Genomic DNA, 18,375 nt, shown 5'->3' with positions numbered 1-18,375 from the left:
AGCAACTCACATCCCTGCTTCAAAAGTCTAAAGTAGTCCTTAGTAGTGAATAGTGGATTGATTTACATGCCTCCACTAGATGGAGCTATAGTATTTCCTCTTTCACATAGTGTGTGGAAACTTCAGAGGGCTGTGTTGATCATAGTAAAATCATTTGATCATCTTCTCATAAGCCCCTTAGGGGTTCCTTGTCTAACCCACACTGTTTATATTCCTTTTGTTCTCTCTCATTTCTTTTTTGTTTTGTGCTGTAAACAAAACCTAAAGTTAAACTCTGAACTGGAGGTTCTGATGATCTGTTTTTTTATGTGGTGTGTGTTCATCTGGTGTGAAGGTGAATGTTAAAGTAAGTGTTTAAAGTGATGCTTTTATATCTCTGGTTCTGTAGGTGATCCCTGTCAACCAGGCTGGAGCCCCTATTGGAGAAATCCCCTTCACTCGCACTGGCCTGCTGGGCTTTGTAGGACCGGTAAGGCACAGAACTGTAACACAGATTCTGTTATCTTCACTGAACCCACATTAAACTGCTGGTGGTTCTGTTGATGCTGTCGCTGAGTCCCGCCCTGCTCCGCTGTGCTCCCACAGGGCAGCCTGGTGTTTGTCGTGGGGAAAAACGAGGGGCTGCTGATGGTGAGCGGGCGAAGACACAACGCCGACGACCTTGTGGCGACCGCGCTCGCCGTGGAGCCCGTCAAGACCGTTTACAGGGGGAGGTGAGAACTTTCTCTACTGCCTGCATGCCCACCTGCCCCATTCACTGTTCTGTGTGGGCTATAGAGAGCCCCAGGGATGACGTATTTTTGTAGTCGGAGCGCGGAAGTCCCGGACTTCCTGGTTCTTCACTGTTTCTGCCTATGGGATTTCTGAATGGGTTTTTGGCGCGATGCTTCAAATAAGGTCTCTGGGCAACGCAAGCTTAATCAAACGCGAACCAGTGTTCAGCCGGATAATCTTGTGGTCCTCATGTGTGAAGATTATCCTACTGAACAATGGTTCGCGTTTGATTAAGCTTGCGTTGCCCAGAGAGATTATTAGAAGCATCGCGCCAAAAACCCATTCAGAAATCCCATAGGCGAAAACAGTGAAGAACCAGGAGTGTTAGCATCGATGATTTCCGGACTCGTTCCTGGGGCTTTCTATTGGTTCTGGCACAACTTAAAGGCTCAGTCTGTAGTTTTTTTTTCTATTTGGGGAAACTGCGCCCCCACCTAAATGCTACACTTCCCTGATTGTACGTTCAGATATCAGCCTTATTTTACCGTTTCTGCTTGTACTCTCTACTTTGCTTATCTTTCTGCTGTGTTGATCACTGGTTCGCTCGCTGGGAAAAATGGCTCCAAAATATCCCCAAATGTTCTTGTCTCGACTTGTTTCAATGAGAGAAGTAGCTAATCGCGCCGCTAATTAAGCTAACAAGCGAAAAACACGTTTCTCTTCCTATACCTTCTTCACAATAAAAGCATCCTGTTACTTTGCTAGCAGAAAACGTTTAATTTGATGGAGGCGTGCAAGAAATGGAGTTAAAAGTTCTAGGCAACTTATATCTGATAAATGAAAAAGTTACAAATAAAGTGTTTAAAAAAAATCTAGGCAACTTGACACTGTCAAGCCACTCCGAGACGCAGCCAGCAAAAAGCCATAGTGCAGGAACAGGCCCTTCGGAGGGCGCTGTGGGGAATGACAGAGAGATCCATTAGAATCACTGTACCATCGAATGATTAAAAAGCTTGTTATATTAAGGTAAAATAACTACACAATGGGGCTCTAACCCATGAACAACGTGCATTGAATAGACAGGAAGCACTGGGGAAGAGGAAATGCCAGAAACACTTTCACTACGGAGATCAGCAACCCTGACAAACAACACATGTTCAAACATGTTGTTTTAAACATGTTTGAAACATGTTTGACTAATAAACGTTTGCCCTGTGTTCAGCAGGTATTGCTGGAATTTACTTTTTCCCCTGTGTGTGTGTGTGTGGCCTTATAAGTAATGATCATAATTATTTGATGTGGAATGTGTGTATGTGTGTTATTTTGTTCTCTCACTCATCTGCGGTGTGTCGTGTGTGTCGTGTGTGTCATGCTGCAGGATCGCAGTGTTCTCAGTGACCGTGTTCTACGACGAGAGGATCGTGATCGTAGCGGAGCAGAGGCCTGACGCCAGCGAGGAGGACAGCTTCCAGTGGATGAGCCGAGTATTGCAGGTAGAGCGTAGTGATGTGACGTCAGCGAACGATCCGAATCTATTGAACGGCTCTTTGCTATGAACGAAGGGAACCCGAGTCCTACTTGAGAGCCGTTCGTTTTAATGTTGTGCCCAAATTTCACTGCCTGCCGCTCCCCCACCACACACACAGGTTAGACCTCCCTCCCTCCCTCTGAGCAGGGAGCATGGGGCAGGGAGGATAGGTCGGGTGCACTCGTCAGGCGCATGCTGTAGCTGGCCTGGGTGGGCGGACTCAGCTTAATATCAAAACCGGAGAGCATCTGCCGACTTTCTGGGCAGCGAAGTGTTGCATGAATTGTATTCAAGGAAAGCCAACTTTCAGCTTAGTCAGTAAATTCACTGACTAAATAAGCAGATGATATGGTGTCACCTTGTGTAATGTTTACAATGCAGATCATTGACATTAGATCTGGAAATACTGTATGAGTACGGTACGGTAATTTAATGCTGCTGCAGTCCACTGATGCAAAATGAAATAGTGGTGGGTCTAATCAAATCTGATCCAAATCATACCATATCATTATATTAGTGATTTCGGAGAGAAACAGTAGTGCGCGCCCGATTAAAAAAAAAAAAGGGAACGAGGAGCCGCTATTTTGAACGGCTCTCAGAAAGGAACGGAGCCATAAGATCCAGCTCCCTTCAAAGAGCCGTAATTCCATCACTAGAGCAACACATCCATGATAAGTGTCTCTAATTGTGCTGTAGATGTTACCCCAATAACTATCCTCCCTCTTCCCCATGTCTGTATTTGGACATGCAGCTTCATCAAGCAAATGTAGTTGTACTTGTATTATCTACATTCTGTAATGATTAGAATTTTCAACATGTCTGTGTGCACTACTCCTTATTCTGCATTAGGCCATCGACAGCATCCACCAGGTTGGCCTGTACTGCCTCGCGCTCGTCCCGGCCAACACCCTCCCAAAGACGCCCCTCGGAGGCATTCACATCTGTGAGACCAAGCAGAACTTCCTGGAGGGAAACCTGCACCCGTGCAACATCCTCCTGTGCCCCCACACCTGCGTCACCAACCTGCCCAAACCACGGCAGAAGCAGCCAGGTATAGCCGCCGGCATTTGACTTATTGATCGATCAGTTTGACCAGAAAATGAATCAATAACTGGGCTTTTTTTTTTTTTTTTGCGTTTGTGTCTCTTGTCGGTATCATGGCTCAGGCTGTGATGTTATTGCAGTTAGATTTATTTACCATTAAAAGTCCGTCTCTGTATAGATGACTAACGGTCCCTGGTCTGTGCAGTGGGTGTAGGTCCAGCCTCCATCATGGTCGGCAACCTGGTGGCAGGGAAACGGATGGCGCAGGCCGCAGGCAGAGAGCTGGGTGTCATCGAGGACCAGGATCTGATCAGGAAGGTAAACCACACTTTGCTACTTTGCTACAATTGAACATGTTCAGTCATCTCTCAGCTGATAGGGTTAGTGGGTGTCAGTAGATTTTTCCTCAACAGTTTCATTTGTATGACCTTGACTGATTATACGTACATCTGTGACTTAACGTTATCACCTGGACCATGTGACAAATTTACTTTATCTTCGCTGTTTTGTGAAATCGCTGTGTCACCAAAGTGTCCGCTTTTCAGGAGCTACACAAAACAGCCTGGACCATCTTAACATTACATAATTTATGCTTTTGAAAGAGTATCAGAAAAGCTCACCAAAACTGGAGTAACGAGTCTTTTCACAACAACAGCGTGACACCGTTTCTATTCTATTAATTCATCAATCATTGTACATTACGAACTTTGTGTGAACAGGAACCCATTCCCATTAAGCTTATGTACAGTTTATACTGGACATGCACTAGATTTGTTTATCCAGTTAACAATGCGATTATATACAGTAGCTCTCAGGGAAAATGGATGCTGATTTGATGCTAAAACTCTGATCCTGTTGTTCTGCCTTTATTTTGTTGGGGTCGGGCTTTAGCTCTGTATGTGGCCCACCATGATGGTAAGGCTCTAGTCTGGACCCTGCTGCTTCTTCTGCTGCTTCTTCTGTCCATCACATGTGCTTCTGTAGCCATGGAAGCCCGATGGCCAGCAGCACCAGCTCGGCCTCAACTGCAGGGTTCACAGTCCAGGCTGGCTCCTCGCTCAGCAGGGGTCCACACACTAAATATAGCTGGACTAACATGCTGAATAGGGACACCTAGCAGACCCGTTCTGCCATTACCTGCAGTCCACCTAAGGTTCAGCAATACATTTGCATTCATCTAAGACAGGGGTGCCCAAATTCTTTCCCATGAAGGGCGAAAACTCAATCTGGGTGGAGGGCCGAGGGCCAAAAATAAACGTTGTGGAATTACATTCAAATGTATTGTGTTTTATAGAAAATTAACATTCTAAATCTAAAATAACATTTCAATATAATAATCTACTTTTTATCTGTTTGGTAATTGTAATAATTTGCAATTGGTTATATATATTTAAAAAAAACATCTGCATTTGTGGGGAGCTTAAGCATTTAATCAGTAAACACCCCGTTAAAAACAGTTGTATTTTCCACCTTTGTAATCAAGAGAGAAATTTGACTTAATTCACAACTTGAAAAATCCTCAAGGTACTTTGAAAATCAGCTTTATTGTCCATCTTTTGTAAACAATTTGCCCGTGACAATTTGCAGGGATGCAATCTCAGGAGTGAACACAGTATATCCGCAGCCACATTCAGACACTGTTTCACAAAGTCACCACATGAAAAAGCTCGTCCACCCTTTGCAATCAGTGCAGATCTGATAACTTGAGAGGGGGGATTTAAGAGAATGAACGTCTCATGTCTACGTGGACTACAGGCCATGGAATGTACATTTAAACTCGCTTTTCATTATAAAGAAGTAATGTGAAGTTTGAGCAAAAAGATGATCAGTGTCCTAGCTCCTAGCCTAAGAATATTATAAGAAACTCCACATGCAAAGAAGTCCAAAATATAGAAATATGAAATATGGCCATGAATCCTGTGGTGTGCACCTCTGCTTGCTCTGTGCGTGCTGTGATGCTCTCCTGTCTGGCATGGCTTGATCAGTGGTCCAGACAGACAGTCTTCTGCATGATGTACCACTTGACTCTGTGCTGCAGATCCGTTCTGAACCAGAGCAGCTGACTGAGAGAGGGGATGGCACTAAGGAGGATTTCAACCAGTGATATAGAGAGGCAAAGTGGAACTTCCTGCTTCAGCACTGTACCAGAGATTTTCATCCGCCATTTATTTTCCCATAGACATTTCGTAAAATGCGTATAAAAATAGTTTTACTTCGTCGAACCAAACGGTTCAGCTATCGCTATAATCGGGAGAGACCATAGAACATTTCACTCAGAACAAAACATCGGAAAAAATGTTTTCTTTAAAACCCGCTTTTTTTAACGTTTTGGTCCCAGTGAAATGTTATGCGATCTCTCCCGTTTCTAAATATATCTGAACCGTTTGGTTTGAACAAGTAAAACTATTTTTATACACATTTTACGAACTGTCTATGGGAAAATAAATGGCGGATGAAAATCTCTGGTGCAGTGCTGAAGCAGGAAGTAGGCGGTCACTTTGCCTCTCTATTAAGATGAACAGCAATGTGGCACTGCTAAATAGCATGTGTGTATGTGCAGAGGATGTTGCAGTGTTGTTGTGTATATGCTGCCTACTGTGCACTTGCCCACTGCCTTTTAACCAATTGATACCTGATGCAGCATTTGTGTGTGTATCCCTTTAAGGGATACGCACACAAATGAGGGATATACACGCAAATGCTGCATCAGGTATCAATGGGTTAACGGCCTTGCGTGTTCTTATTGTTCTGTCCTGTGCACTGGCTAGTTGTTCAGCTTGTATGTGGTACTGGTACTGACTTCCTGTTCATTACTGTACATACTTGCTGTCACTCTGTCCAGACCAAGATAAAGTCACTCCTGATCAGGTTATGGGTGACACTGATAATGCATTTCATGTTGTTTATTTGATTTTCAACATATCCAGGCAGTGGATTCCCCCCCTTGAAATAACTCTGATATCTTTAACTCTCACTTTATACAACTAGAAAGTATGTGTAGTATTGAACTAACCTATAGGCTGGATACGATACATTTCTTTACTTCCTTATTATACATTACTTGTTCAAATCTATTTCTCATTGTAACTCAGAAGGGGGTCGGCAAAGTTGTTATAGCCTCTTCCTTGAAATTCTGGTGGCTTGCTAGTTTCTGACGGTGGGTCCATTGCAAAAATAGTTCTCTGGACAGAACACACTCCCATAACCACTGTTGTGTGCTTGTGTTTACCAGAGAAATATATCTGCAGTTTCCCCCCTTTCCTTACAGGCTCCTAATTGCTAGCTAAGGGTCAAAAGTCAGAAGTCTCATTGGATTCTGTTTTCTATTGCACGTCAGTTGGGCTGAGCTTATTTTGCCGTCTGTCACTGTCTGCTCCCTGGTAGATATCTGAAATTCAACTGGCGCTGACACACTTCTCCTCCTGTCTTCCTTCTCAGCACCAGTTCTTGTCTGAATCGCTGCAGTGGAGAGCCCAAACCGACCCAGACCATGTTCTATATGTGCTGCTCAATGCCAAGGTAGAACTCACTCACTCACTCACAGTGAATATCAGTCTATCAATCAATGATGAAGAAATAATTGATGTATCAGACACACATACTACTGATATAAATAAAACTGATTTAATCACTAATCAAATATTTTATTCACCTTTTATATGGTAATTGTACTCACATTTTCCTCTTCTTCACATGATCCATTTTGCTGTGTGACGTTTCAGCTGTACATGCTCTGTTTTTCCTCTAGGGGGTAGCAGTGTGCACATCCACATGCATCCAGCTCCACAAGCGAGCAGAGAAGATCACTGCTGCCCTCATGGAGAGGGGAGGCCTCAACACAGGAGACAACGTGGTGCTGCTTTATCCCCCAGGTGAGCAATCTATACACACACACACACCTCACAATATACCCTTTTCACGGGGGCCATTTTGTGTCAAAAAGGCGGAATCAACACAGGTGCAAGCAAAACACTAATGAGGGTTTCCAAATTCATGGAAGTTTGAAACCCTCATTAGTCTTTTGCTTGCACCTGTGTTTACCCTGCCTTTTTCGACACAAAATGGCCCCTGTGAGAAGGGTCTATTGTTGTTTGCATGGCTGCCTTTCCATTTCATCTACAGTAAAAAAAAACGTTAAAATTCCCTTTAAAAAAAAATTGTGATCTAGTTTTGTGTGTCTCCTGCTTCTCCAGGTATCGACCTGATAGCCGCCTTCTATGGCTGCCTGTACGCGGGTGTCATCCCTGTGACGGTGAGGCCGCCCCACCCACAGAACCTGGCTGCTACCCTCCCCACCGTGCGCATGATCATCGATGTGAGTGCACTCCATCCACCACCGGGGGCAGCATTACCATGGACACACATGAGGAAACACTATGACAAATAGCACATCTGTTTTAATTGCACATATTTTACTTTGTGTTGCACCAGACTGTTCTGATACAAAACATGCAATAAGACTGAGTAGCGCACCGCTGAACTATTTAACACAACTTTAATAAATGTACAGGTTGAAGTTTAAAGCACTAAAATTTGTGAAGAATATGAAGCACATGTTTACTTTTGATACAATACTTGTGCACTTCATTAGGGGAATCATGAAATTATTTGAGCAGCACCTTGAGTGGAGGACTTTCATCATGGTTCTACTGGAGCAAGGTAGAGCTGTGATGGTCCTTCTTCCCTCTGTGAACTTCTCTGTATGTGGGCTTTGTGTTCCAGGTGAGCAAAGCAGCCTGCATCCTCACCACTCAGCCCCTCCAGAGGATCCTCAGGTCCAGGGAGGCTGCTGCCAGCGTCAACATCAAGACATGGCCCACCATCATAGATACAGGTACTGGACTCTATAATGGAGCTCTGTTCAAATGAAGCAATAAGCCAGGAGAGGTCATATTTTGACAGGCATTTTAAAACAGCTGGGAGGCATTTGGCACCATGTGAAGCAGCTGTTCCACAATATTATATTCAGCGTCATGCTCGTAATACATAAATCAAATGCAAATGGTACACAGCACCTCAAGCACAAAACCTTGGGACCAAATAGTGCATTCCCCCTTCTGCCCACAAGGTGTCCTGCTTGCCCTTTGCCTAGCCTTTAACACCATTGGGTACATTTTATGTACAGTAGGTTTGCAGTAGGGCTGTCAATCTCCCTCTATAATCAAATTCGAATTTCAGTGCTTTATACATTTTAATATTCGAATTATATTCGAATATTTTAATAAATTTTTAATTGAATTAAAAAAAAAAATTTTTTTTTTTTTTTTTTTTTTCTCGGTCTGAGTGAATTGTTGTCTTCTCTTATGTTATGTTCTGATTCTAAATATAGCTGAATCTTTGGGTTTGACCAAGTAAAACTTTTTCTAAGCATTTTACCAAATGTAGATGGAAAAGTGAATGGTGGATGAATATTCAAAATAATATTAGGCTGATCACAAATAGTCCAGCAATGATGTTTATTTAAGAAAACATGTTCCTTGTACAATGTACATACATTCATTGCATTAGAAAATAGGTCAGATAACCAGAGCTTAGTTAATATTCATCAGTGATGTATTGGTGCTGTCTGAAATGCTAAAATAAAATAATTGATAATAAAAAAAGACACAGCCTTTGTTTGAGCTCCTTATCAATAAACAAATAAGTAAACTTTGCCAAAACAACAATGAGCCATGAACAAAAAAAAATCAGTCACGTATTGCACTTAAGAGCTACAGGTTTACATTCAGTATAGCAGCTTCAACAGTCAACTTCAGTTAACAATGAATGAATATACATTTTAAGAGCTACAGGTAGGTTTACATCAGTATAGCAGCTTCAACAGTCAACTTCAGTTAACACTCTTTTCTTCAAGTATGTTGTCAGAACTTGTCACTGTTCTAGTGTTCTAAAAAAAAAAAAAAAATTAAAAAATTAAAAAATTTAAAATAAATAAAAATTAAAATATTCGTTTTAAAAAAATAATAATAATCGAATTTCGTTCATAATTATTAAATTCGAATAATATTCGAATATCAAAATTCGTTTCAACAGCCCTAGTTTGCAGTAGCATTTAAATTGCCCGTGGCCAGAATGCAACTGCATGCAAGGACATTTTTACATTTTAAATGATAGTATACTGTAGGTCCTTACTCCTTGCAGTCAATAAGAGAACTGATGAACGATTATCAGGTGGCCGTGCGTTCCCAAAGTTGCCACGGGAATTTCCACTGGTGACAGATTGAGTCCACTGCCGATCCCCGATGTCTTTCTCCAGTCTCCCGGTCCTGATATATGTCTCATTCAGGAGACCAAGGAGAGTAGATGTCCCAGTTATTCAGACTGAAAGGTAGAACTCTGTATGACTTGTGATCAAGGAAAGTAACGACCATTCATCACCTGTGGCTGGTAGGTTAGTCTCTGCCGGACACTCAACCAATAACTAACTGTAGGCAGTGGATAGAAAAAAAGTAATTTTCCTGCTCGGGTTTGTGATGTTGCTCTAACCCCTCCTCCTAGATGATCTGGCCAGGAAGCGGCCTCCACAGATCTATAAGCCTCCCACAGCTGAGATGCTGGCCTACCTGGACTTCAGTGTCTCCACCACGGGCATGCTGACCGGAGTCAAGGTAAGATACCTTCACCAGCAGAAGATAAAGAATTCCCGCACACCATCCAGTAATTGGCCAACTTTAATGTAACGTTTCGGTTGATCAGACCTTCATCAGGTAAAAGGGTTATTTTACCTGATGAAGGTCTGATCGACCGAAACGTTGTTAAATTAAAGTTTGCCAATTACTGGATGGTGTGCGGGAATTCTTTATCTTCTGCTTATGGACCCTATCCTCCGACGCACCTATCCTTAAGACTGTGAGGGTGTGCATCGGCTCTTCTTTCAAGTTAAGATACCTTCACCAGCCACGCTGTTGAAGTTGAAGCAAACTCTGTTTGAACTTGAATTCTCTTGAGTCCGGCATGTGATCAGCAGCAGAATAAGGAGAAAGCAGGCATAGACTGTTAGAAATGTATGAGAGTGGATATTTGCAAGAAGGCTCTTTTGAAGTGGATGGTCTAACTGAGCTGGTCTGATGACCACAGAGGTCAGTAGGTGATGGGTGATGATGTTTGTGGTGTGTTGTCAGATGTCCCATGCAGCGGTCAGCACTCTGTGCCGCTCCATCAAGCTGCAGTGTGAACTCTACTCCTCTCGCCAAATAGCCATCTGCCTCGACCCGTACTGTGGCCTGGGCTTTGTGCTGTGGTGCCTCTCCAGGTACTGACACACACACACACACACACACACACACACACACACACACACACACACACACACACACACACACCTGTGGTGCCTCTCCAGGTACTGACACACACACACACGCACACACACACACACACATACACACACACACACACACACACACACACCCTGTGGTGCCTCTCCAGGTACTGACACACACACACACGCACACGCACACACACACACACACACACTCCTGTGGTGCCTCTCCAGGTACTGTCACACACGCACACGCACACACACACACACACACACACACACACACACACACACACACACACACACACTCCTGTGGTGCCTCTCCAGGTACTGTCACACACACACACACACACACACACACACACACACACACACACACACACCTGTGGTGCCTCTCCAGGTACTGACACACACACACACACACACACACACACACTCCTGTGGTGCCTCTCCAGGGTACTGACACACACACACACACCCTGTGGTGCCTCTCCAGGTACTGACACACACACACACACACACACACACACTAGGGGTGGGAATCACTAGTTTAATCATGGATCGATATTATATCGATTCTTTGGACAACGATACGATATTTGCCAATATCACGAAGTCTGTCACGATACGATTTTGATTCGATTCAGGGGCCTGCGATCGATATGAGACGATATCATGCCCATTTAACACAATCAGTTACAGTTACTACCGTAAATTCCGGACTATAAGCCGCGGCTTTTTTCCCGTTTTTTGGCCTTTTTTGGCCCCTGCGGCTTATATAATGGTGCGGCTTATCTATGGATTTTTTCAGAAAAAAAAAAAAAAAAAAAACGGAATTCTCTCTTCTTTAGCACTCTTTCTAACTATAAATCCACTTCTGTTTTAATTTCCTCTCTTGCCCTCTTTTCACCACACTGTATGACACTGTATGACACTGTGTGCACTGTAAAAAAAAAACACAGGTGGTGTTGTGTTATGTTGTTTTGTTGAAATGTTAATAAATGGGAGCTTCCTCAAACAGCCATCTCTTTCCCGACAATCCCCTCTGTGCATGAACCCTTACATATGGTAATTAAACATTAAAACACAATAAAAAAAAATAAAAAAAAATACCATTAAAACACCCGCGGCTTATAGTCCGGTGCGGCTTATATATGTAAAAAACAGTCAACTTTGCAGGTGCGGCTTATAGTCCGGAATTTACGGTATATCAACTCACTAAAAGCAACTAAAATATGATTTGACCATTTTATTTCTGAGCTCTTCCAGTTCCAGAAATGAAAAACAATAGATCTGTTGTTCACGATAAAGTGCCAAATTTCCATATTTAAATGCAAATTATTTTGATCAGTTAATGATGACCTTTCAATTATGAACATAAGCTATGGCATGCACATCTATGCTTCATCAGCTTAGATTTACAAGGCGTACGGCGATATGGTGATATATTATGTTTTCACTTTCAATCGATACGCGATACGATATCGATGATATATCGATGTATCGTCTCACCCCTAACACACACACACGCACACACAGACTGAATATGACATTTCATATTACCAAACATCCATTCCATACCAATGTTGTAGCGAGTGTGTTTTTTGGACCAGTGTTTACTCAGGTCACCAGTCCATCCTTATTCCTCCTCTGGAGCTGGAGAGCTCTCTGCCTCTCTGGCTGAGCACGCTCAGTCAGTACAAGATCAGAGACACCTTCTGCTCCTACTCCGTCATGGAGCTCTGCACCAAGGGCCTGGGCACCCAGACTGAAATACTGAAGGTGAGCATGACGCCCATACTCAATCTTACTCACACTGCCACCTGCGGTGAACCTCTTCTGTCATTTCTGTAATTACTGTATAATAATCACACTGTAAGAAAATATAATTATTATAAATTATAAATTTTGAATGGACTAATACTATCTACTCCTAATGCAAAAAAGAAATGGAGAACCTGGCTACTGTTTCTCTCTGTTTCTCTCTCTATTTACATAACGATAAATCTGAGCAGTAATTATTCAGTCAGGGGCAAGTGAGCAGTAACTATTTGTGTTTTGTTAGAATTTGTTACATGATAATGACACTTTAACAATGCAAAAAGGAGGAATTTAAAGCATTAAAAAATCTGGTACCATGCTAAAAATGTACATGTAGGTCTACTTTATGGTAGGGTCAACTGCTTTGGGTAAAGTATGCACACTTACCCTGGATGTGTGAATAACCTGTGTGTCTTCTTCAGGCGCGTGGTGTGAACCTGTCGTGTGTGCGGAGCTGTGTGGTGATAGCAGAGGAGCGCCCCCGCCTGACGCTCACCCAGGCCTTCTCCAAGCTGTTCAAAGATCTGGGCCTGTCGCCCCGCGCGGTCAGCACCGCCTTCGGCTCCCGGGTCAACCTGGCCATCTGCCTGCAGGTCGGCTTCACCACACCTCTTCTTTCATTCATCCTCCACACGGACACGCGTTCCACTGACCAATGAGCACAATACACAATACACATATCTGTGCATTTCTTAATCATAGACCAGTGTTCTTATGGTTTGATACCATATGCATTGTTTTTGATGTTGATATTATTTTGTTCTTTTATATATATACATATATTTATATGTGTGTGTGTGTGTGTGTGTGTGTGTGTGTGTGTGTGTGTGTGTGTGTGTGTGTGTGCGTGTGTGTGTGCAGAGCTGTGTGGTGATATATATATATATATATATATATATATATATAATTTATTTTCAGATTGTGTTTTAGCCAATTGTGAATACCGGTAGTTGCCATTTTATGGATTTAATGTAAAAAAAGAATGTATGTCATGTATATATTGCTGATGAGACACATTACCGGTATATTAATGAGAGACTTCCCTTAACATTGTGTGTAATAATGTACTGATTAGATAGATGGGTCATATTCATTTGACACTTTTCACATTCTGGCCTTGACCAAGAGATAAAAATTGAAAACATTGTAATTCAATATTTTTTCATTTCATGAATGAATATTCGTTCATTTTGCAAAAATATGTGTACAAGCCAAGCTTGAGTTTCATTTCACTCTAATAACATCGAGACAACGTACAGGAACACATTCTATTCTATTCATGTTTTTCTATGCATTTTCATCTGCAGGGCACATCTGGCCCCGACCCGTCTACCGTCTACGTTGACATGAAGTCTCTCCGCCATGACAGGTAAGACCGGAGACACGTAGCGGCGCCGGACACACGATTAGACCAGTGAGACCTGAGACAGTGTGGGTCAGTTAGACTGAACGGGCCCAGTGAGACCTGAGACAGTGTGGGTCAGTTAGACTGAACGGGACCAGTGAGACCTGAGACAGTGTGGGTCAGTTAGACTGAACGGGTGGTGAGACCTGAGACAGTGTGGGTCAGTTAGACTGAACGGGACCAGTGAGACCTGAGACAGTGTGGGTCAGTTAGACTGAACGGGACCAGTGAAACCTGAGACAGTGTGGGTCAGTTAGACTGAACGGGACCAGTGAAACCTGAGACAGTGTGGGTCAGTTAGACTGAACGGGTGGTGAGACCTGAGACAGTGTGGGTCAGTTAGACTGAAGTGAGACCTGAGACAGTGTGGGTCAGTTAGACTGAAGTGAGACCTGAGACAGTGTGGGTCAGTTAGACTGAACGGGACCAGTGAGACCTGAGACAGTGTGGGTCAGTTAGACTGAAGTGAGACCTGAGACAGTGTGGGTCAGTTAGACTGAACGGGCCCAGTGAGACCTGAGACAGTGTGGGTCAGTTAGACTGAAGTGAGACCTGAGACAGTGTGGGTCAGTTAGACTGAACGGGACCAGTGAGACCTGAGACAGTGTGGGTCAGTTAGACTGAACGGGTCGACTGACAGGAAGTGTTTTGCGTGTCTCCTTCAGGGTGAGGCTGGTGGAACGAGGGGCGCCACAGAGTCTTCCGCTCATGGAGTCGGGCACTGTACGTATTGATTATTGATTATTGATGAGTACGCCTGGTTTGAGTCGTCGCTCGTGTTGCCTGGTTTGAGTAGTCGCTCGTGTTGCCTCCAGCTCAACTCTCCTCTTCTGTTCTCCTCTCAGATCCTGCCAGGAGTGCGGGTGATCATAGTCAACCCAGAGACCAGAGGCCCGCTGGGAGACTCCCATCTTGGGGAGGTGAGTGAGCAGAAAGTCTTAAAACATGTTGTATAGTGATGATCACTGATTTATTTATTTTTGCATCAATGATTTATTAAAGCTTCAGAAGCGGATTAGTAAGGAAACAGCACATAACGTGTAGGTGGACATACCTGTGTTGGCTGGTAAACATGCAGAATCTGCAACGCGTTTTGAGCTCAATGCTTTTCCTCGGGCAGCGTTGAGATGTAATAATGAAACCTACTTAAACAGCTTTGGTGTTTTTAATCTTAATGAGCCGTTGAAATATATATATATATTTTTTTTTAATTCCTCGGTGTGATTGGAGAATTGAAGTGCCTGGATTGTCCTGTTTCCAACCAAAACAGCTTTCCAACCTGTTCCCTCGTTGGAAATCCCCACATTATCATATATAGCAAATCCATAATAACCGCTCAGCGCACAGAAAGACATGAACGAGAAATGCGCTTTACTTGTAACAATCTATGTTTACAAAGGAAGTACCGGTACACCAAAACCTCTAATTTATTGTATTTTTCTTGTACTCTATTTGTGGTGAAACTATCTAGTAACTATATGATATAGTTAACACTAAGCATGACTGAACAGTAGGGCTGAGTTGATTTTATTTGTTTTGCGAAAATATTTGATGTATACGGTGGATATCAAAAGTCTTTATGGCCTTAAAAGATAACTTTAACCGAAAAACTATTTATTTTGCCGTTTTTGTCATTCCCGCATAAATGACAAATGACTCAAATCAACTCTCAATAACTGGCAAACTAAATGAACGCCTGCAAAACTGTTTACAGTTGTTGGATATATACGTGTCATATGTGTGAAAAATGTAAAATCATAAATGTGTATCCAAAAAAAGTGTATAAATCAGCATTCATTCTTTCTTTCTTTCTTTCTTTCATTTTGTTGCTTTTTAGATATAGTAACCAGCAAAATCTAGGTTAAAACAAAAGGACAAACTATTGGTTACACACTGTTCTCTCTTGAGGCGAAGCTAGTTGGCTACTGTCACTCAACATGATGTATGCTCAAGTGTTAGCATGGCTCACCCACCCCTCCGTCCCGCGGTCTTGTTTGTCTGTGTCCAGATCTGGGTGAACAGCCCCCACAGTGCCAGTGGCTACTACACCATCTACGGAGAGGAGAGCCTGCAGGCCGACCACTTCAACACCAGACTCAGCTTCGGGGAGCCCCACACTCTCTGGGCCAGAACCGGCTGCCTGGGCTTCGTCAAGAGGACCGAGCTACTGGACGCGAGCGGAGGTGAGACACTTTACAAGGGATCTCTTTTATAATCTGTGTTTCAAATTGGTGTAAGATCACAACTTTCACTTTGCAGAAGGGATTTGTTTTGGGGTCTTGGGGGGGGTTTGTTTTTGTGTCCATAGCCATGACTCTGAATAATCTAATTCTTCCCCGCCACCCCTCCAGACCGTCACGATGCCTTGTTTGTGGTGGGCTCCCTGGACGAAACGTTGGAGCTGAGGGGCTTACGCTATCACCCCATCGACATCGAGACCTCCGTGTCCCGAGCGCACCGCAGCATCGCAGAGAGGTGAGGCGTCTATGATTTACTTATAGAATCTATTCACCTTATTCACCACGCCCACTTTTCTCTCTTCCGCGTTAGACGCAATTGTATTTGTTCTTCCGGTTCAGCGCTAGTTGGCGGCCAATTTCAAAACAAAACGTCACTACGAATGAAGTTTGGCAACATTCAGAAGCTACACTGCGGCCAACTTCAGTGACATGTTCATAGCGTTACTGCTGCGAGGAGCCGATGGCTGTTACCCGGTCGGCATTTAACGTTAGTTACAAAAGCACGTCGACAGTGTTTTCTCACTGCCAGGCAGTAGCCTACTGTAGAGGTTGACAGCTAGCGCTCCTCGCTGCTCGTTAAAAATTTCCAAATAGGCGTTATTCTGATAAACTCGTGACATATTTGGAATGTTACGTTCTCATCCGAAAGAATATCAAAACTTTATAACAGTTTGGTTTTTTTGCTAAAAATGATTAAGGTAGGCGAAATCTACTTCAGTGTCTAAAACGGAAAGACGATTACAAAATGACGTCATGCAGAAGCGTCCTTATATCGGCAAATAATAAGGTGAATACTCACTAAAATCCACCTTGGCATTAATTATAGAACGGTGGCATGAAAAGAAAAAGATTTAATTTGATTGTTTCCATGTGTTTGTGGGCTAAACATTTTGTTTCTCCACAGTGCTGTGTTCACATGGACCAACCTGCTTGTTTCTCCACAGTGCTGTGTTCACATGGACCAACCTGCTTGTTTCTCCACAGTGCTGTGTTCACATGGACCAACCTGCTTGTGTCTCCACAGTGCTGTGTTCACATGGACCAACCTGCTTGTTTCTCCACAGTGCTGTGTTCACATGGACCAACCTGCTGGTGGTGGTGGCGGAGCTGAGCGGCTCGGAGCAGGAGGCCCTGGACCTGGTGCCCCTGGTCACCAACGTGGTGCTGGAGGAGCACCACCTCATCGTGGGCGTGGTGGTCATCGTGGACCCCGGGGTCATCCCCATCAACTCCCGAGGAGAGAAGCAGCGGATGCACCTGCGAGACTCCTTCCTGGCCGACCAGCTGGATCCCATCTACGTGGCTTACAACATGTGAACGCCCCCCGTGACAACCGATACAAAGAGAAAGTGAGCCAGGCTCTGAGAGCAGACATGAGGGAGGAGGAGGAGGAGGAGGAGGAGGAGCGGGGGTGCGTACGTACGGTAGCAACCCCAATGTTTGAACCTCAGACACACACAACGAGCAAAGCACCACACATTTTGGGGGATGAGAATACAGTAAAAAGTACTGTGATGAGCACATGTCCCCCCTCTCAGAAACTGCAGTTCCTCCCCTGCTGCAGTCTGCTGGATCTCTGTGGATCCAGGTTCACCTGCTGCAGTCTGCTGGATCTCTGTGGATCCAGGTTCCCTGCTGCAGTCTGCTGGATCTCTGTGGATCCAGGTTCACTGCTGCAGTCTGCTGGATCTCTGTGGATCCAGGTTCACTGCTGCAGTCTGCTGGATCTCTGTGGATCCAGGTTCACTGAGGTTGCCACTGGTGGGAGAGGATGTTCTTCTCTCCTCTTGATAGCACAGACACATGCATCTCTCAACTGGAGGAATTTACTCTTCATCCACTCTTCGCCATCCCACCTCTCCCTCACAGCTCCAAACAAATCATGATTTTTTTTTAAATGTTTTTATCATTAACTACATCGTTTCCCCCCACAGAGGAAACGTTTATTTCTCACCTCCTTCCATTCCGTGGGGTTCTTTTTTTAGCCTCGCCTGTATCATGCAACCCTCTCTGCTTTGGTTTTTCCCAGCCGTCCCTGAAGGCAGGATGGCAGCCTGGAACTGCGGAGAGGAGCTGGAACTTTCCCCCTCCCCCATGCACTTTAAGTCCTTGCACCTCCTCCGTGTCCATTTCCTGGCCTAGCCCCGCCTCCGAGGGGGGACAGCCCTCCACGTTTGCTGCTTTCACACGAGCAACTCCACCATCAGTATTAAAAGTGCCACCAGCAAGTGCGCCCCCTCATGGGCAGCGCCGATATGTTACGCAACCCGTGGCTTTCACCCACCTATCGCATATTTTGCCGATAGATATCCTATTGGCAGTCACACTTGCAAGATGTTCTATAATACAGCCTGCAGAAAGACGA

At 44.0% G+C, this 18,375-nt stretch overlaps 1 protein-coding gene across 1 annotated transcript in view; it reads left to right on the top strand.

Moving 5' to 3' along the window:
• The window catches only part of dip2ba (disco-interacting protein 2 homolog Ba), a gene marked incomplete at both ends in the record, with an annotated part of 72,751 nt that extends 55,424 nt beyond the window's left edge, over positions 1–17,327 (top strand). Inside the window, 19 exons of the mRNA XM_083656383.1 lie at positions 389–469; positions 586–713; positions 2,093–2,207; positions 3,092–3,293; positions 3,492–3,604; positions 6,725–6,805; positions 7,035–7,158; positions 7,480–7,601; positions 8,009–8,120; positions 9,785–9,894; positions 10,408–10,538; positions 12,158–12,326; positions 12,788–12,958; positions 13,673–13,734; positions 14,436–14,493; positions 14,616–14,690; positions 15,779–15,953; positions 16,122–16,245; positions 17,075–17,327. Coding sequence (XP_083512509.1) covers positions 389–469; positions 586–713; positions 2,093–2,207; positions 3,092–3,293; positions 3,492–3,604; positions 6,725–6,805; positions 7,035–7,158; positions 7,480–7,601; positions 8,009–8,120; positions 9,785–9,894; positions 10,408–10,538; positions 12,158–12,326; positions 12,788–12,958; positions 13,673–13,734; positions 14,436–14,493; positions 14,616–14,690; positions 15,779–15,953; positions 16,122–16,245; positions 17,075–17,327 — 2,406 coding nt within the window. The remainder of the gene's footprint in view (positions 1–388; positions 470–585; positions 714–2,092; positions 2,208–3,091; positions 3,294–3,491; positions 3,605–6,724; positions 6,806–7,034; positions 7,159–7,479; positions 7,602–8,008; positions 8,121–9,784; positions 9,895–10,407; positions 10,539–12,157; positions 12,327–12,787; positions 12,959–13,672; positions 13,735–14,435; positions 14,494–14,615; positions 14,691–15,778; positions 15,954–16,121; positions 16,246–17,074) is intronic.
• Positions 17,328–18,375: the final 1,048 nt, after the last annotated feature.

The sequence above is a fragment of the Poromitra crassiceps genome (genome assembly GCF_964638095.1).
Source record: "Poromitra crassiceps genome assembly, chromosome: 20".
Classification (NCBI taxonomy): Eukaryota; Metazoa; Chordata; class Actinopteri; order Beryciformes; family Melamphaidae; genus Poromitra; species Poromitra crassiceps.
Note: the sequence above shows the minus strand (reverse complement) of the source record. Positions and strands in the feature narration are given on the sequence as shown.